We start from the raw sequence: 21,655 nt of genomic DNA, 5'->3' as shown, positions 1-21,655 counted from the left end.
GTATATATATATGTTTTTTATCCTATGTTTGACCCTCAGCCCTTTCCCCCTCTCCCGTTTACACTATCTCTGCTATAAACAGTTGTCTTTCAGAGGGGTCATTGAAAATGCGATACCTGTGAGTAAAGGGAGAGGGGCCACGAGTCCAAAGTTTTTAACAATAGGGAACATAGATTCCATTCAAGGTTGGATCAAGGGTGGGTTGGGTCAAGGGTGGGTCTCGTGCAGTTCCACAACTGTAGGTGAGTCTCCATGGAATAGAGTTTGAGGAAAGCGGTTCTGGTAAGCAGAGATCACCATCAGTTGATGCGGCACAGCAGCCATCTTGTGATTAGCGGGAATGGTGTTGTGGGGATCTGCAGCGTGACTTATCCTCAGGTATCTGGCTTAAGAATGGTAGAGTAGTTCCTGTTCTTCCCTGAGGTAATGCAGGGCTGGTAACCATCATCTTCTCATTGTCCGTAGGTAGAGAAAATCCTTCTATACAGTATATTTCTCAATTGGTTTAAGACAGTTAAAGATTCTTTCTGTTGCTTATGGTTGTAAGTTCTTAATCCTTGTTTTCGGCTTCAGCTTGCTGGCCTGGAGGCCACACGTTTGCCCCGGGGGGGGAAGGGGCAGGACCCGCAGCTGGTCGCAGCCTAGGCGCGGGGCCCCGGGGGGCCTCGCAGGGCCCGGGAGGGCCCACGCAGGTCCCCTTCATTCAACTCACTTTTAATTTCCCACTTCTCTTCTGTTTATTTCATGTAGTCTCTTAAAGCACCAACCTTAATACAGTGATAATGCTGTATTGTTTAGAAATGCATTGAGTCACAAGTAATCAACTAATATGTGACATCTTATATATGTGAACATTTTTTTATTAATTAATTAATTCACTCAAACTGCTTGAGATGTGTCAATGAAACATTGCATCCTCCCCTTCAATTGCTTACAGTGTATTTTAAAGTTAAAACAAAACAAAAACAAACAAGAACTTGGGAGGCTATTGCCTGAGAATGAATTAAAAGCACAACTGCAGCATTCCACCAAGAGCATCCTGGGTTTAAATATTGTCTTCTTACAGTTTGCTTAGCTTTTCAATTTTCTTCTGGAAAGTGGTTTTGATTATACCTTAAGACATTTAATGAGACAGTTCTTGTAATGTCTTTGGCACATACTATGTGCCAGACTCATACCAACTTCTGTGATGCCAATTATTATTTATTTGATAAAATTTTGAGTCACTGAACTCAAATTACATACCCTTACCACTGTCTTTCTACTTTCTAGGTATGGTGCTCAGTGATGGCAGTCTGCCCAGGGCTCACCTATTTAGGGTCAATTATTCAAAAGAGTCAATCTATTTAATAAGTAAGGTTTAAAAAAATAAATAAAAATCAAGAGGATTAATGCACTGGAATCCATTTTTTTTTGTGGAATTTTAATTATGTGGAAGCTGGATTAAGTAGGTTTTTCCTTCCTTCCTTGCTTCCTTCCTCTTTCCCCTCCCTCTCTCTTTCCTTCCTTTCCTTTTGCCTTCTTTCCTTCTTTTTTACCATGGCATTTCATATTCTGTAACGTGAGTGGGCTGCTTGCTCTTGATCCACTGGTTGTTTTGTACAGCCAGCCCTGCTAGTACAATTCCAGGGACTGAACACAGTAGTGCTCCCAAATGAATAAGGTCGTTATGATTTCCTATCACCTTTAATTGTCTGACTGAAATGCTAGAGAAGTAGCAATCTGCAAAAACAATTGAAAGCAATCAAGTTGCTGAATTTAAAATAATTTCTACTTCAGAGAAATTAAACTTTTCCCCCTCTAACACACACAGAAAAATGAATCAAAATGTTTCTCTCTCTTTTTTTTTTCTCCCTCAATGTATTTTAATGCTCAGTGTACTTACATAATGACTTTTGTTTTCTCAAAGGCAGGTCAAGTGAACCCAACAATTAAATTATATGTTGTAAACCTATATGGACCGACTCATACTTTGGAACTCATGCCACCTGACAGCTTTAAATCAAGGTACGCAATTTCAATTTCACTTTTACGGGGGAACACACATTTTCACTCTAATTATCATTTTGTTGCAATTTAGAGAGAGATGTGATCAGCAACATATCCACTTAAAAATAAAGCTGAGGTTGCCTTCATTAGTGAGGAATGAAATCATCTGGGTGTCTCAGTGTTCCCAAGAAGCGTTTAGTTTCAAGGTGATTAGCAATCCCATAAAATGACTAACAATATTGATACTGAAATTTTTTTTTTTATTAGAGAAACAATGGAGAGATGGGTACAAAGGACAATTTTTCATTTAATTTTCTTGAATAGTCGAAGAAAATAGTTCCCCCTTATTTTTAAATAGGTACTCTTTATTTTTTATATATTTATTTATTAATATTTTTAAGAGAAATTTTTGTTATAGGGCTGTGCACTCTCCAGAGAGACAGAGACACAAAGAGACAGAAAATGATAAATCATCCTCAGGGTGATGGCCAAACCACAATCCCTTCTCCATTCACTTCTTGGGATTTGGGGCATGCATGCATGTGTACCTAGCATGAGCCCCAAGCAACCAGGTCTAGAACTCAAACCACAGTGGACTATGTAAGAGTTCAGCAACATAAAGCTTACACCATCTACTGGTCCCCCTTTTTTTATTTTTTAAAGATTTATTTTGTTTAACTTGACTTATTTATTTTAACTTGACCAAAGTGAGATTGAGAGAGAGAGGAAGTGAAAAAGTAAGTCACCAGGTTCGGGACTCGATCTGCAGTCAGCCATGTGGGAGTCCAGCATCTTTAACCACTACACTGCCTGCTGGACACTGTTGGTCTCTTTTTAAAAAGTTTACATTTTGCCACTATACATCTTTCTGGTATACAACATGGTTTTTCACAGTTTGAGTACTGTGCATATTGGTCAAGTCAAAGTTATTACCATACTTTTTACTTCAGAAGATAATTTTCATTGTTATGTCTATTAAATGTGTTTGTTTTTTTCCCTAATCACCTTCCTACCACCCCCATTACCCACCCCCTTTGACTTCCCCATGCTGTCTCTAATTCTACCTTTGTCCTCACTATTGCATGTCCACGCTCAATATAGGCCAAATGTCTGTGCTTTTTAGGTGCTCTTTAAAAGAGTATAATTTCCCTGAAATTTGTGTACTTTTTCCAACTTTCTCCCCACAGTTTTCTAAGGATTCTTCTACAGGCTATGTTTTGTATCAAACTATACTACATAATGAGATTTTGTTTACTTGGATTTTATTTCAAATATACTATACAAGAAGCCTTTATATCTAAGATGTTTGAGTGAGGAGAAAAGGAACATTTTATATATCAGAAGGGTAAATGTAATATGAGGAAACAGTTCAGTTGTGAACAACTAATTTAATAATAGTGAGTACTTTGAAAACCACAGTGCTCTCAAACTTCAAAGGAGATATTTTTTTTTTTTTTCAAATATTGTGGTGCTATTTTTAAAAATCACAATTTTGAAAATGACTGAGGAAATTGGTTTCCATACTGTCCTGGAAGATATGGTACTAAGCCCAAAGTTCTTTCAGATGATGTCTGTAATCAATACAGGGTGACCAGATCCAGTAGATGAATGGTGTTCCATTGGTGTATTTAAGAAAATATCATCCCAGTTGGGAATTTCTCAAATAGTACAGCCTGATACATGAGAAAAATTTTCCTACTTGAAAAGGTAATACAAAGTCATGGAGTGTTTATACTTGAAAGCCCTCATTAACTACTTAATATATCCTGCTCCTTTTACTAATGGGTTGAAGTCCTGAGACAATAAATGCTTTAGACTGGGGACTCTGGGCTCTCTAGTAGCAAAGGTTGAAAATAAAGTAAGGTCTATCTTCATTAAGCTACAGAACATTTCAATCCACATTGTGATGGAAGATCTTAAAGATCAATGTGAATTGACATATATAATGTGGTAGGGTTCAACAAACTTAATATAAACTTCTATTTCTGAACTTGATCTACCAGTCATAAAAGATTTAGTCACAAATGAAGGAATTATAGGAACTATTGATTTTTTAATGTGGTCCTTAACTCTAATGTTTTTATCTTTCATGTTTAATGCCCTGAATGAACAGAGAAGGGCACTAGAATAGGAGTGTGAGTCACATGTCTACTGCCATTTCATTGAGTCGATTTGGACAAATCACTTTACATCTCTCTAGCCTAAATCCCCTACTCTGGAAATAATAATTTATGATTTTAATCTTTGTAAAGTTATACAAGGGAAATCTATTCTCCTATATTTATTTCCTTTCCTAATAGGAGTTAATGATTCCTGACCTTGTTTTTGTTTTTATTTGTGCAAGTATAACCATATATAAATTGATACCTTCTATATATCTTCCATTAAGTCCAGCAAAGATCCTCCTTATTTTTAGTTTATGTTGTGTTCATAGCATAACTACCTGTTTCATTTGAGATAATGCCTAAACTCTTAATAAGAGATTACCCAAATAATTATATCAATTTACACATTTATTCCTTTTAGATACATTATATTATGAGTCTACTAAATTTTTATGGTCTTCAAATTATTTGTATAATGACAGTCATAACATAATTTTCTGTTTTTCTATGTAAAAATGCATCATGACTTTTCAGATGACCCAATTTATGTGTACAAAGATTATATTGTGAACACAGAGTAGTGACTGGACAGGGAACTAATGAACACACAGGTGTGACTATTAACATACCCTGTCTGCAGATGATGCTGAGGCCTTTGTTCCATGCATCCTTATGAACAATTAGATCTCTTGTGCCAGACCACCCACCCACCTGATAGAAAATCTCTGCTGACTTGAGTGTAATCCCTCTAACCTGCTTGTTTCTGTCTCTGTGGCTCAAGAGGACCAGTTCCTTGAGGACTTCCTTGGAAATCCAGAGCCATGGAGACTAGGAACAAGCAGGAAAGCTAGTTTTAAGAAAGGGAGCCTTCTGCTGGCCACTGGTCATGGGACATCAGATCTAATGGGTTCATGAGATGGAGTTCCAGGAGGACAGCCACATCGGCAGCAGGCAGTCCAAGGTAAGGGCTCTTCCCAAATACTTCTGCAGAGAAAGCCAGAATACTCATGAGCCAACAGAGTTAGTGACTATGAACCTTAGGGAGATGTCCACCAAGGATCTTGGGGCAAAGAAAGAGAAATCAAGAAATAATGCATTCAATGTTTCTTTCCTCTCTGTGGGTCAAGTTTTGCTTTAACTTAGATTTTTCATACTATTTCCAACATTTCAACACAGAAATTTCAATGGTTTGAAATTACCCCTTATAATACTTTACAAATTCATTTTGGGGGAGAACCCCCATTATTCAAATTGTGGTTACCATGTATGATGTCATCCTTGGGTAAAAAGTAAATACTAAGGTATCTCACATCAGATTAAGTTTTGTTAATAAATAAAGATACATTAGGTACAAACACACAAAATAGTCACTGTGCTTAATCAAGAAGAAATAGAGTACAGCTATAATGATTTTTTTTTTACATTTTGCAATAGGATAATTATGATTACCAGAGAAAGAAAGAAAAAGTGAGAAAGCATCCCCTGGTGGGATGGCTATATCACAATCCTTTTTCCATTCCCCTCTCAAGATTTTGGGTATACACACACATGAGCCTGGCAGAGAGTCTGAAACTCAAAGGGCACAATTGGCCATGTGGAAACCAGTTGCCTTAACTGCACTGCCCTTAGCTGACGGCAAATCAATTATTTTTAAATGAACCATTTTGCATGTAAGTTAGTATTATGCCTCCACCAACTGTATGTGACGCAAAGACTCCTCGTTAACTCTAGGGCACATGACGTTATGATTTCACTGCACTTCTAGGCAGTTTTCTAGTGGGGCTCAGCTACTTCTGAAACCTGCCAGATGTCTTAAAGATATTACTAAAGGACAAAGGGCAGGCTTTATCATATGACATGTTTTGCTTGCCCTTCTACTGACATCTACACATCAATGGGGTTAACTGATTTTTTTAAAGAAAGCAGTAGCTACTGAGTCATGTTAGAAATACAAGATTCACATAGCTGGATATCTATTACAGACGTGTCTAAGGACAGGAATTTGTATCACAAGATTTTTCTTCTTTGGGTGGTTTTTTAAGTTACATAAAAGCTGAGTTCATTTGTCTTCTTAAAAAAATAAGTTACCCACTGGATTTTGTTATTCAAATGTCAATTCTTTTTCAAAAGTTGAGATTTGCCCTCATTAAGTACTAAATATCATGTGTCAGAATCTATGACAACACTGGGATGATCTTGCAATGTTTCACTTAAAGACTTCTTAGAAAAACTGCTTAAGATGAGTATTTTAATTCTGTCTGTTGTAATTTATTTAAAAAATTAGTCATGTTAGTTTGTCATCTGATTTTACATAAAATGTAGTAGTATTCACTTTAACAAAGTGAGACAAATTTCTGACTGAGTTTGAAAATCAATTATTATATATACTAGTACTTTTTAGATTTATTTTTTCCGAAATACGATTTTGTGGGGACCAGCAGGCGGCATGGTGGTTAAGACACTGGACACTCCCACATGGCCAACCATGGATTGAGTCCCAGACCTGGTAGCTTGCTTTTTCACTTTCTCTCTCTCTCTCTCTGTCTTCTCTCTCTCTGGTCAAATTAAAATAAATGAACGAATAAATAAAAAAATAAATAAATAATTCTTTAAAAAATATGATTTTATAGTATTTTGTTAGTTGTTTACAATAGTCAATTAATATTTTATTTCAATTTTACCAACATCTGTACAAATTATTAAAAAATATTATATATAGTAATAATTCAGTATTTCTTTTTTTTGTTTAACTAATTCCATTTGTGTTTTTCATTATTTTTATTTATATTTAATCACTATATATCTTTACAGCATACAACATAGCTTTTCCCAGCATGAATACAGGGTATATTAGTCAAACCAAAGACATTATCATGCACATTATCATCACTAGATAAATATTCAGTTTTGTGTCTATTAAATGTTGTTTGTTCTGTCCCTGATCTCCTCTCTCTAATTCCCCTCCTGTACTGTCTCTAACATCTACAATTGCCCTGCTATTATACCTTCCCATCTTTCAGTTTCTGCTATAGAGCACAGACATTCGGTATGTATTGAGCAGGGACATATAATGCCTGTTCTCAGTCTGGTTTGCTTTCACTAAGCATTAAGTCTTTAGTATTCATCCACTTTGTAACAAATTTCAGGGTTTCATTTTTTTTATGGCTGAGTAGTATTCCATACAGTACATGCCAGTACTTATTTTTTCTAATTGTTTATAGTATAAATTATCCTTTCCCTCCAAGCTGAATATTCCAGATAAGTCTATTATATTAAAAGATAATACCTATATTTCAGCTTTTTACATTCACATTGCTATAGATGATCATGTATGTAAATGATAACCTTAAATAAGAAATAGCGAAAGGGAACAGAACATTGTTCTTTGCACAATCACAGGCCCATCAATATGATCAAAGATTATACCTCCACCAACTGTATTTGATGCAAAGACTCCTTGTTAACTCTAGGGCACATCATGTTACAATTTCACTGCTCTTCGAGACAATTTTCCAATGGGGCTCAGCTACTTCTGAAACCTGCCAGGTGTCTTAAAGATATTATGGAGGAAAAAAAGGCAGGCTTTATCATATGGCAAGTTATGTTTGCCCTTACTGACATCTTCACATCGATGGGCCAACTGATTTTCTAAAGAAAGCAGGAGCTACTGAGTCATGTTGGAAATACAAGATTTATATAGCTGGATATCTATTACAGATGTGTCTAAGGACAGGAATTTGTATCACAAGATTTTTCTTCTCTAGGTGGTTTTCTAAGTTACATAAAAGCTGAGTTCATTCATTTTTTAAATTAATGTATTCATTTATTTATTTTGAGAGATATTTTTGCTATAGGGCACATGAGCTCACCAAAGAGACTGAGAGACAGAAAGTATGAAATCACCTGCTGGGGAAATGGCCACAACACAATCTGTTCTCCTCTTTTTTCTCAGATTTTTTGGCATGCAAGCACACATGCCCAGTGTAAGTTTCAAGCCACTGGGTCCAAGGATTCAAAACATGGTCAACTACATGAGAGTCCAGTACTTTAGCCACTATACCACCTGCTGGCCCCTTGAATTCAGTAGTTTCGTTTTGTTTTGTTTGTTGTCTGTTTGTTTTGAGAGGTTTTTGCTATAGGGCACAAGTGCTCCCCAGAAAGACAGAAAGGGAGAAATTACTCCTCATGGGGGATGGCCACGCCACAATCCCTTTCCTCCATTATCTTCTTGAGACTTTGGGCACGCACACACAGACGCCTCATGTGAATTTAAGCCACTGGGTCCGGGACTTGAACCATAGTCAACTACATGGGAGTCTAGCAACATAGCCATAACGCTAACTGCTGGTCCCAAGTTCAGTAGTTTTAATATAACAGGTGTAGATGGCACTTTTCAAGCCATTTCTACAGTAACTCATCTTTTCTGAAACTGGAAAGGTTTATAGAAAAGTTTTTTTCTTTTCTTCTTACCATAAATTGAATAATTTTGTTCAATATGTTTTGTTGTGTGTGGTGGATGGGAGTTTTGTGATGTATTATTTTAATTCCCCAGAATAGAATCTCCATTGCTTCATATAGCAAAATACATAAACTTTTCTCAATCTCTAACCACTCTTAAGGTTATCATTGGACCCCTGATTAGTTTCCTTACTGGAGCAAAGGATTACTACCTCCTTATTGCCTTTAGCTTGATTCCTTCTTTGTTTTAAAATCTTTCAAATAAATAAGAAAACTAACAATACTGTGAAAAGATTATGAATAGATGTTTGGGACTGCTTCTTATTCACAACTGACAAACAAACCAAGCATTCCTCTGTAGCTAAAGTTCCCATGAATAAAGTGAAATAACATGGATATCATGCATAAGACATAATTATTTATTTTATTTTTTTTGGGGGGGAGAGGCTTTTGCTATAGGGCGTGCGCACTCGCCAGACAGACAGAGAGGGACAGAGAGAAAGTGAGAAATCACCCCCCAGGGGGGATGGCCACTCTGCAATCCCTTCTCCTCCATTCTCCTCTCGGGATCTTGGGCACGCACGCACACGCGCCCAGCGTGAGTTTAAGCCACGGGGTCCAGAACTCAAACCGAGGTCGACTACATGGGAGTCCAGTGACATAGCCATTGTTATGTTAACTGCTTGTCCCAAGACATAATTATTATTAAAGGAAAAGTAAGCTTTGCCTCTTAGATGGCTATTGAATATATTTTTAAAGAAATAAAATGCAATACAACTTTAAAAATGTATACTTGCCTTGCCCATATCAATAGAAATTTATGCTAATCAATAACAATTTTTCATATATATTATAATCTGATTGAAAATTTTTTCAAGAATTAGATTTCTGGAAAATTATTCACTCACAAATTTAAGCTCAAATTTTCTGTATGTTTGTATATGTGGTGTGTGTATATATACATACACTTTTTATATATGAGAAGACTATTGGAGAGACCAATTGTGTGTCTGTGTGTGTGCATATATATACATATGTATATGGAAATTATAATGTATATAGATTCTTACACATAAAATTACAAATGTATATTACCGGTATTATTTAGATTTTCTGCTCTAAACTCAAATGTTCCATTTTTGTTTCCCAACTAGAGAATACTATATCACTATGGTTAAATGGGTAAGCAATACGAAGACAGTGGTGAGATGGCTAAACCGACCTCAGAACATCTCCGTCCTGACAGTCTGTGAGACCACTACCGGTGCTTGCAGTAGAGTGAGTATACTTACTTTACTTTTATGTGTAAAATAAAGAAGTTTTGCTTGCCAACATAGGAAAATAAGAAAATCCTTCAATATTTCATTTCCAAAGGTAGCAGGAAAAGAAAAAAACTCATCTACAGCAGATACTTTAATCCATACAGCTTCCAAATTTGGAGTAAGCAATGTCCACAATAGCAGAGGAAAACAAAACTGAGCTTTTAAGAAATAAATGAATTTTTGTAAGATAAAAAGGCCACATGAGTTTTCTTCTGAGCATGAGATTTCTCTCTCTGTTTTGTCTTTAATGACTTAAGAATACGAGACATTTCTTTAGGCTTCAACAAACTTTTATTTTTTATCTTTAGTTAATGTGAGTCTTATACAACAACAGTGTCTTTTTCTTTAGATTAAGTAAAAATACTAAAACAATATGGTTCTTGAATCACTCTGATTTGAAAGTTTATATTCCAATTATTGAAATAAGTTTTCACAAACTTTGGAGTACTTTCAGTATGTGTCACATTTTTAAATTGTTGGTAGATGAAATCAGTTTAAATTGTCATACTATCTGCTTTGTACTTGGGTAAAAGATTCCCAAACTATTTAACAACTGAGTTTTTAAGTATTGTTTCTGAAAAATAAATAAATATAATTAGACTGGCTTTTTTTGCTGTAAAAAACTATAAAACTGTACAAAAACAATATACAATGGATTTCAGGTATATAGGAGTATGAGGATCATAAGTACTAAAATAAATCTTGTTATGACTTTCTGTTGATCACACTTTTGAGAAACAGGGCAAGAAGATGCAATTCAAGGAAAACACAATGGTGTCGCTGTCCTAATGAGGCAAGGGGAATAAGAGTTTGAGAGTCTTGTGGTGACCGAATTTACAAGACAGGTAACACAGAAGTTGGAGGTATCTAAAAAGACCCTCAGAAATCTATGTAGAAGATTCCATAAGTCTTTGGCTCAATGCTTAGCTGTGCATACATGTAACATGGCTGCACATTCTCTTAAACAAAACAACTTCCAGAAATATTTGAGGCAAATGGAGAGTCTATAGCTAGTACAGTGTTAGCGACATTCGAATTTTGAACAGCAAAATTAGAAATATCTTATTGAAAACTGTGCATTTTACTCAGAACCAAGAATATAAAGTATCTTGAGAATAGGGCTATTTGGGGCTGGCAGGTGGCATGCTAGTTAAGGTGCTAGGCTCCCATATAGCCAAACATGGTTCAAGTCCTAGACCTGGTGGCTTGCTTTCGTACTTCTCCCCTCACTGTCTGTCTCTCTCCTGTCAAATTAAAATAAATAAGTAGAGGAATCAGAAGGTGGCATAGTGGTTAATGTTCTGGACTACCAAATGGTCAACGTAGTTCCAGTTCCAGTCCTAGTGGTTTAAAACTCATGCCCAGTACATATGCATATGTGCCCCAAATCCCAAGAGGACAATGGAGGAGAAAGGATTGAGGCCTGTCAGTCCCTATGGGGGGCAGGGGTAAGGGGAGGACTTCTTACCTTCTCTCTCTCTCTCACTGTCCCTCAGACAAGTGCACACACCCTACCGCAAAAATCTCTCTTACAAAATGTGTGTGGGGTCAACAGATGGCATGGTGATTGGGGGTGCTGGACTCCCACATAGTAGACTGTGTTTTGAGTCCTGAACATGGTAGCTTGCTTTGTCACTTTCCCTTTCTGTCTCTCTCTCTCGCTCTCTCACTCTGTCCCTCTCTAGTCAAATTAATATAAATAAAGTTATTTAAAAGTAATTATTTTTAAAAAGTGTGTATATGTGTGTGTGTATATATAATATAATTTCTTTTTTAATTTAAGGAAAACAAAAAGAATAGGGCTCTTCTAGGCCCTTCTGATACACCTTTAAATGATACCTTGAAGGAATTGATTTTATCTGCTTGGAAATCAACTGGTACCTTTTTAAAAGAAAAATTGTGTTTTATAAAATGACTTTCAACAATGTAATATTTACAGTATTAATCACCTAATTAAAACATACTCTGTATATAGAGAAGTGGGAAATAGAATGCACTCGCCTCCTTCAAAAATAGTCAATATCTTTGTTACAAAGGATAGCAATATTGGAATTAGTGGACACAGAGTTTTTGAAAGACTTACTGGAGAGATATTTAACAGCTTACAAAAAGGAATGGCCCTAAGAAACAGATGTCAAGTCTGATTAGAGAAATATAAACTTTAAAAACAAAAATGTAGATTTTTTTTTTTTTTAGAGATTTTGCCTTAGGGCATATGCACTTGCTGGAGAGAGAGACAGTGAGAGGAAAAGTGAGAAATCACCTCCCACCCCCAGAGATGGACATACCACAATCCCTTCTGGCATGAGTTTCAAGCCATCACCTCAGGGACTCAAAACCATGGTTGGCCATGTGGGAGTTTAGTAACATAACCACTATGCCATCTTCTTACTCCTTTGTAATGTTAACTTTATTTCCTGAAGTTTATCCACTTCATTTATTAGTTCTAATAGTTTTTGGATGGAAACCTTTAGCATGTCCTTTCTTCTTTCATTGTTTCTTTCATTTTTTAAAGGTTTTTGCCTTATGGTGTGTGCGCTCACTGGAGAAAGAGAGACAGAGAGACAGTGAGAGGGAAAGTGAGAAATCACATCCCCTCCCCCCCTCCCCCAAGGAGGATGGCCATGCCCCAATCCCTTCTTCTCTATTCTCCTTTGGGGATCTTGGGCATGCACACATGTGCACCCAGCATGAGTTTCAAGCCATCACATCCACGACTGAAACCATGGTCAGCCATGTAAGAGTCCAGCAATGACCATGTACTGACCCCAAATGTAGAATTTTTTTAATTGAAAAATATGGTGTACGAAATGAAAACTTGACTGAATGGGCTTAATAACTGACACTGTTGCTGTTAGGGATATTGAAAGTTAAATACTCAAGCCCTGAAGAAAAAAATGAATAAACCTTCATTACCTGTAGAACAGTACAAACTGACATACACATAAAATTAACTACATAGAAGGTAGTGTTTAAGATATTGGGATAGAAAAACATCAGAAATAATGACTTAACCTTTTCCAAATTGGATGAATATATATTAATCCACATATCCAAGAAGTCAGAAAATCCCAAGTAAGACAAAACAAAGCAAAACAGAACCAAACACCTCAACAAATACTCAAATTGTTGCAAATCAAAGATAGGGAGAAAAACATTTAAAGTAGCCTGAGAGAAATACATATCGCATACAGAGGTTATATAATGATGAGAATACTCATATCTCATAGAAACAATATAAACCACAAAGTAATGGGAGACCAGTAGATGGCATAATGATTGCATCACTGGACTCCTGCATCATTGACCATGGTTCAAGTCCTGGACCCGGTGGCTTTAACTACATTCCAGGTGTATGACCAAGATCCCGAGAGGAGAATGGAGGAGAATGGATTGCAGCATGGCCAGTCCCCTGGGGGATGATTTCTCACTGTTGGTCTTCCTGTCCCTCTCTGTCTTTCCAGTGAGTGCACATGCCTTATAACAAAAATCTCTCTCTCTTAAAACAAACAAATAAACAAAACTAATGAAATAACATTTGTAAGGATAGAAAGGAAAACAATATCAAATAGTGGTCTGTATTATGTAAAAATATCTTTCAAAAAGGAAGCCATTTTTGGATAAATAAGAACTGTGATAATTGATCACAAGTAGATCTGCACTAGGCTGAAAGAAATAAAATAAAAGCCCAGATCTCAATGAAAAAATGAAAGGTGCTATAAATGATAGGTATGTGAGTAAATATAAAAGTCTCTAGTTTTTAATTTTTGTAAAAGGTGACTGATTACTTTAGCAAATTAAAACACTGTATATCAGGGTTATTGCAGAGATTAATGGAGCCTTTTATAATGACACTGAGTGGATTCATTAGAAAGACATTACAATTGTAAATACCTATACACTTAATGACAAAACTTCAAGCTATTTAAGCAAAGTTTACAAGCCTAAACTAACAAAACTGAAAAGGAAATAGAAACTATTATACTTGAAGATTTTAGTTTTCCTTCATACATATTTGATAGAATTAGTACTATAAACAAAGAAAATCAGTAATGATATAGAAGATTTGAAAAATACTTTCAACAACTTAACCAAGTCCATATTTAGAAAACATGTAATCTAATAATAGTAAAGGAAACAACTTTTTCAAGTGCTAAAGAAATATTTAGAAGTCTCAAATTTCAAGGAACTGAAGTCAAATAGATTTTTTTATAAGAATGGGATTAAAATAGAAATAGTTGGTAATCACCAGATATTTGAAAAATCTCAAATACAACACACTCCTAAAAAAATTATGGCTTAAATAATGAATTGCAAGGGAAACTAAAAAATGTATTTTAACCTCAGGCATAATGAAAATAGTCAAAATATGTAGATTAATCAAAGTGATACTTAAAATGTAGTTTATTTTTCAGTGGCTATCAATGGAAGACACATCAAAAACATGTGATGTAGATATACAATGGAATACCATTCAACCATAAAAATAAAAGAAATTCTTCCAGTTGCAACAACTCAAATGAGTCTAGAGAACATTGTGGTAAATGAAATAAGGCAAACACAGACAGTACGGGATGAGTTCACTTATATATAGAACCTAAAATAGTAAGAATCTTAGAAATAGAGTAGAAACATGGCTACCAGAAGGTTGGGACAGAGGTAGTAAGATGTTGGCCCAAGGGTACAAAGCTCACATTAGGTAGGAGAAATGTTTCCAAACCTATTGTAGAACATGCTGACTATAGTTAATCATAGTATGGACTATGTTTCGAAAGTGCTGAGTGGATATTATCTTTGCATGACAAAAGAAATAAGAAGTAGGCACTATGATAGAAGTCTTAAGATATCTTAAGATTTAGGATCAGCAGATGGCATAGCAGTTATGTCACCAGACTCTCACATGGCCCACCGTGGTGCAAGTCCCAGGATTGAAAATCACATGAATCATACGTACGCGTGTGCTCAAGATATCAGGAAAAGAATGGAGGAAAAGGATTGCCATTTGACCATCCCCTCTGGGGAGTGATAACTCACTTTCCCTCTCACTGTCTCTGTCTCTCTTTTCCTTAGTTGGGCACACATGCTCGAAGGCAAAACATCTTAGGAGAAAAGAAGATATGTTAAGATTTAATCATTTCATAGTGAATACATATATTAAAACAGCATATTTTTCACTATAAATACATGCAATTATTTTTCCATTAAAAATAAAGAAAATTAAAAGGTATAAAATTAATTATAAGCTCCAACTTTAAGAAGCCAAGGAGAAAAAATACAAATTCAACCCAAAATAATAAGGAGTACAATAATAATAATAATAATAAAATTAATAAAACAGAAAACAAACTCTAGAAAAAAATCATAAAAGTCATTTTAAAAAGATTAATAAAACTAATAAATCTTAAACTGATTTTTTTAAAACACAAAAATTATAAATATCAAGAATAAAATTTAGTCAGCCTGTGTCCTGGTGGTAAAAGCAGCTGGATCCAACAGAACTGACTCACAGTTCAAGTCCTAGATCAGTCAACTTAAAAAACACACCAGGCATGTTTGCCACCATTCCCCAAGAACAGAAAAAAGAAAAAAATTGAGGATAAGAGATTGCAGCCTGACTACACCCCATGAGAGATTCTTTTTCACTCCCCGCCCCGGTCTGTTTTCAATTAACACAAACACCCTCTGTCAAGTTAAAAAATAAAATAAAATGAAAGGAATAACAATGAAGTCTATAAATAGTAAAAAGATAATAAGAGAGTGGTATGCCAATAATTTCTCAATAAGATGTGTCATGTACAAATTTTTGAAAGACATGAATCTCAAACATGAGTGTTTAAAGAGGCACAACATTTGAATAACTTATAAAAACTAAAGAAATTTTATTCAAAACTGGAAACCTTTCTATAAAAAAAGTTTAAGGACTACATGATTTCTATCAAATATTTAGCAAATAAATGCCATAATTCTTGACTTTGTCCCTTTTGTTCTGTAATGACAAAATACCACACACTGAAAAGTTTGTGTGTGAGAGAGATTTTTGTTATCTAGCATGTGCCCTAACCAGAGAGATGGAGAGAGAGAAGGTGAGCAGTCACACACACACCTCATTCCCCCAGAGGGAGACAGAGAAGGTGAGCAGTCACACAGGTCCCCCGGCCCCATCTGCCCCACCCCCGCAGAGAGATAGCCACACTCCAATCCTTTTTCCTCCATTCTCCTCTCAAGATTTTGAGCACACCAGGTCCAGGACTTGAACTGCAGTTGAAATGAGGGAGTCCATTTCCTTAACTACGATCCACTGGCTGGCCCCATATACTGAGGAATTTTAAGTGAACAAAAATATGTTAAGTTATGATCCGTGTGAGATCAATATGCCAGCATCTGACATGAGTCCTTTTGCTGCATCATACCATTGTGGAGTGTTAAGATAGGGCCTGAGAGGCAATAGGACCATATCCGGCTTTTATAAGGAACTTGCTCTCATGATATGAATCTGCTCTTGAAATAATGAACCCACTTCCACAATAAAGACATTAATCCATTTACAGGAGCTGAGCTCCCATGGCCCAATCACCTGTTGGATGTCTCATCTTTAATACTGTTATGATGAAAATTAAATTTTAACATGAATTTGATCAGGAGCAAACATTCAAACCAGAGTATTCTCACATAGGAATAAATAAAGTTCTCCTATACTCTCAAGCAAAAGGAGAAAAAATATTTTAAACTGATACCTCTCATGAGCACATATTAAAAAATTCTTAAACATGCTAATACTTGACTCAGGCAGTGTAAATTTAGTGTACCACAAATTAAAAGGGATCATCCCAGGAATATAAGATTGATTTAACATTAAATGACAATTAATGTAATTTATTATATTAAGAAAAAAAATGAAGACAAGTAATTAAATATTTTAATAGATAAAAATGAGACACTGACAGTAAACACCTCTTCATGATAACTTTCAACTTCAATGAATACGAAGGGACATCACAATCTGATAAACTTGGCCCATAAAATACCTTCACACTCAATGGTGAAACACTGACCTAATTTATATTAAGACTACTAGTGATATGAAGGTATTCATTCTAATTGCTATTACCCTAACATTACAAGAAGCTATCTTTCTCTCTCTGGTGAGTGTGCAAGCCTTATATTAAATTAAAAAATGATAATGACAATAATAAATAAAATTAAATAAATAATTCTAAAAAAGAAATTGGAAACTTCTCACCAAAGGCACCACTGAGAAAATGGATAAAAAACCCCACAAACTAGGGGAAACTCATTGCAAAAATGTGTATCTGACAAAGAAATATATAAAGAAATTTTATATCTCAATAAGAAAAAGAAAATTTGATAGAAAACATTAAAACATGTGAACAAACATTTATAAGGAACATAAGTAACATATGGAAAATATTCAGTATCATTATACTTTAGGGAAATAAACATTAAAATCATAATGAGATAACACTATATACAATTATGATGACTAAATTAAAACCACTCCTACAAGAAGGGTAATAATATTGACTATTTCTTAAAAATAATTATTTATTTATTATTATTTTTAAATGTACTATAAGACAAGTATACTCACCAGAGAGAAACAGAGAGAGAGAGAGAGAGGAAGAGAGGGAAAGTGAGGAAGCTAGTCAGTAGATCAAGGACTCAAATGACAGTAGGCTATGTGGGAGTCCAGTGCTTTAAACACTAAGCCACCTGCTGGCACCTTGGTAATATTAACTATTGTTAAGGATTGGGAGAACTACAGTTCTCATCCTTTGCATGCAGGAATGGAAATGACACAATTACTGTTAAAAAGTGATTTTTCAGTTTCAAATAAAATTAAACACATTGATAAACAGTGTCTGTATAATAAATTACATGATGCAAATACATAAACTCGAAAATTTCATTTTTGGTATTTGCATGAAAAATAAAGCATGTTCACCAAAGAATTCATTAAACAATGTTTATAGATGTTCTACTCATAATTATAAACTAAAATGGATTAAAAAACATATTCTATACAATGGAATTCTACTCAGCAATTTAAAAGGAAACAGAATACTACACATGCAACAGTATGAGCGAATATCAAAAACGTAGTGTGAAACTTCACACTAAAGTATATAATCTGTACATAATAATGATTTCAATGATCCATATTTATAAAATAGACAAAACTAATAATCCATGAGGAAGGACATCCCAGGAATGATTGTCTTTCTATAACCTCTGGGAAGGGGTATGAGAGATTGTTTTCAAGATCTATAAAGTTCTTATACACATGAGATTTGTACATTTTACTGTATGTGAATATTTTTTTAAATATTCTTTGAATAACTTGTAAAAGAAAGAAATAGAGGGAGAAGTTTTTCTTAAAATGGATAATGAGCACAGATGTGGAAATGAGATAGTTGAATTAATCATTTACTTACTGGGTTTGATCGATGCTCTTCACATTAAGCTTATTAGAAAATTTATCTTAGTCGCCTTCTTCCATCTGGCTAGTTTATAGACTGACTAGAATTAAAAAAAAATTATTTAGCTAATTATTAAGTCATTTAAAAATTGACCTACATATGTTCTACTTAATTAGAGAAAGCCTATTACTTTCTTCATATAATGATAATCTAAATATTTTCATTACATGTAGGTAACTGCAGGCTACATTAAAATGCTTCACTAGAAAATAGATGTAAGAATCCTAGCATATTATTGAGGTAATAGCTTATCAGTAGTCAATTATTTCTATTCATTTGTAGGGTGCAAAATAATTTATTTTATGCTTATTGGAATAATAATACAAATGAAGTTGTGGATTTTCCTGGTTTCTCACAAAACTGGGCAATACTAAGAAGTGGCATCAGCTCTTTTTAATGTCTATGCTGTGCAGATATTGAGAATGATGATTGCTGAGGTGCTGACTGAGAGTCAAGAAATAATTTAGCTAGATGTTTTCTTGGTGTCTATATGTATTGAGGATCTATTAAAAAAAGGCCTAAAAAAGAAAAGTTGTCAATTATAACATAATGACAATATGGATTTAGAAAAGGAAAGTGGTTTGAAAACTTGTAAATTAACTGGACATAGGAACATCCCCAATATATTACTTCTCAACTTTCTTAGTTTGAATGCCTTTATTACAGAATCTTTTTATCTTTCATAAAGCTACAATATGTATTGTCATTACATATAAACAATGTTATTAAACCTTAGTTTATCCATGCATATTTAACTTGAGATTCAAGTAGTCTAATTTTGCTTTTTTCAATGTGATTTTGGTTGTGATTCTTTGCAAGACTGTTTTAAAGAACCATATAACCTTGTCATTATAAAGGTTTGATTTTCCCCCCTAAGACTGAAGCACTACTGATAAGAAAAAATGACTATGATTAAGAGTTGATTGAATATTGAAAGAATGTCCACTTTTTAATTTTATTCCTGGCTCTTTGCCCAGTTCTTTTGAAGGACTTAATAATTTCGTTTCCCGATGATGCCTAGAGGTGAAAAGAGACAGTGTCTGGTGGTTCAGAACAGTTTGAATGAGGTAATCAAACAGAGCTGGAAAATGATCTTCTATCCCCAGTGACATACTACTGAGAATTCTGAAGGAGTTCACCAAAGAAAAGACTTCATAATTAAATTATCATTTAATCCCAATTCTCTACTTATTCATTCAATTTAAATCAATAATGACAATGGGATTTCTCATGATATTTCACTGGTGGGAGAAAGAGAACAAAATGCCTAAAGATACAGTGTTTAAAAAAAAGTTAAAGTGATAATATGTTATGTCTTTAGATGCTTCATGAAACTAATTTTTTCGTTTCAGAAATACGAGATGACGTCAGATACATGGCTCTCTAAACAGGTACAGTGGTCTCTGTCACATGTTAGCCTTTGTGAACATTGTATTCGCCAATTCTTTTAAAGAACTCAAACCATATTTATTCCTTTTTTATTGGAAAAATGAAAGCATGATTTCTTATAATTTTTCATATAGCACATTTGACAATGCCACATTTTATTTTGTTTGATTTTATATGTTGTATGACAACAAATTTTGAGGTGTCCAATAGTGAAATTTATTACAATGTTGAGTCTTCAATCTTTAAACTAATGCAATATTCTGATATTACTCAATTCTCTGTTCTTTTTTTCTCTGTTGTTGTTAATGTGATATCTTCTCCTAAAAAGTTATTTCAGTAACATGACTTTTAGTTTTTCCTAAGTTTGATGAAGCAATTCCTGTCCATTAAAATATCCATGACTTGAGCTTTTTCTTAAGTTTTTTTTTTTTTTCCCATAGGTCATGTGTGCTCACTGAAGAGAGACAGAGCGACTGTGAGAGGAAAAGTAAGAGGTCACATTCCAGTGGGGGATGACCATACTACAATCCCCTCTTCTCCATTATTCTCCTGGTATTTTGGGCATGTGCCTAGTGTGATTTTCAAGCTGCTGGTTCAGGGACTCAAACCTTAGTCAGTCATGTGGGAGTTGATCACCCTAAACATCATGCCATCCAGTGGCCCCGAGTTTTCTATGATATCATTTGTGAAAAGTGTTACTTCTGCTTTTTATAAAATTGTTTTTATAAATTGTCCAATAGCAGGATTCATTTTTCAGGATCATCCATATAAGTAAACTTTTGTGTAGATAAAGAAGAAAATGCTGCAACTCAGTGAAACTAGAAACCAAGGAGCTTTATTAAAATTTCTCTGAAAATTGACCAACCATTCACATAAATTGGCCATGTGGAAATTATTCAAACAAGTACTTTTTTTCTTAGATGTTTCTTAATTTACAAAACTAGTTTGTGATACAAATGAGGCTGAGGTTGAGAAGACCGTAATAGTATAAAAGTAAATGTCTTCCCAACAATGGCCTCATACCGAATAATTCAGAATGAGACACAAATAGATCACACAATAAAATCTTATTTCATTTTATCATAGGAATAAATGACATAACTATCTATTAAAACCATGAATTTAATAGTCATCCTTGAAGCTCTCCTTTTTTTTTTTTTCCGTAAGAGAGATTTTTGCTAGAGGGCTCGGGTGCTCACTGAAGAGATAGAGAGAGGCCACATTGCAATCTTTTCTTCTCTATTCTCTTCTTGGGATATGGGGCATGAACACACACGTCAGGTCTGAGTTTTAAGCTGCTGAGTCCTGGACTTGAATCACAGTTGACTATGTGGGAGTCTAGCAACATAATCATTATGTTATCTGCTGGTCCCAAAACTTCTCTTCATTTTTAGTTACACAAATAATTTATTCCCAAATTCTTTGGTTTTACTTTTAAAGACCTCTCAAGTCACTTTATTTTTCCCCATTTTATAAACACCATCTAGTTTCAAAGTACAGGTATCATAGTTGCTCCTGAACTGGGGAATTCTCAACCTTTCAGGCACTGACAATCTGTTCTCCACACTGTAATTGACTACTGTGTGACCTTTTTGAACTTAGCATCACCCTCAACTCTAAAACAGATGTTGTTTCATCCTTGCATCCTTTTGATAAATCCTTAAATAGTCTCGAAGCTTTAAAGGGAAAGCTTTTCCAGTTATATGTCATATCATTCTTCGACCTTTTTTCTCCATTTTAGTAACGTTAATCTCAATATGCAAAGGGTCTTCATGTGTCTTTCTTAACTAAATTCTCTTAATTACTTTCCTATTTAAAATGTTTATTCATTTTTCAAATCTTAAATTACTTAAGAAGTCACATCTTTCAACTGTTCTAACCAAGGCACACTCTT

At 34.7% G+C, this 21,655-nt stretch overlaps 1 protein-coding gene across 1 annotated transcript in view; it reads left to right on the top strand.

Annotated features, from left to right (window-relative positions):
* Positions 1–21,655, top strand: part of DPP10 (dipeptidyl peptidase like 10) — a gene marked incomplete at its 3' end in the record, with an annotated part of 525,560 nt that overhangs the window by 473,068 nt on the left and 30,837 nt on the right. Inside the window, exons 9-11 of the mRNA XM_006160632.1 lie at positions 1,910–2,007; positions 9,707–9,830; positions 19,725–19,763. Of these exons, the coding sequence (XP_006160694.1) occupies positions 1,910–2,007; positions 9,707–9,830; positions 19,725–19,763 (261 nt within the window). The remainder of the gene's footprint in view (positions 1–1,909; positions 2,008–9,706; positions 9,831–19,724; positions 19,764–21,655) is intronic.

This window comes from Tupaia chinensis, unplaced genomic scaffold (assembly GCF_000334495.1).
Source record: "Tupaia chinensis unplaced genomic scaffold, TupChi_1.0 Scaffold000700_1, whole genome shotgun sequence".
Taxonomy (NCBI): Eukaryota; Metazoa; Chordata; class Mammalia; order Scandentia; family Tupaiidae; genus Tupaia; species Tupaia belangeri.
Note: the sequence above shows the minus strand (reverse complement) of the source record. Positions and strands in the feature narration are given on the sequence as shown.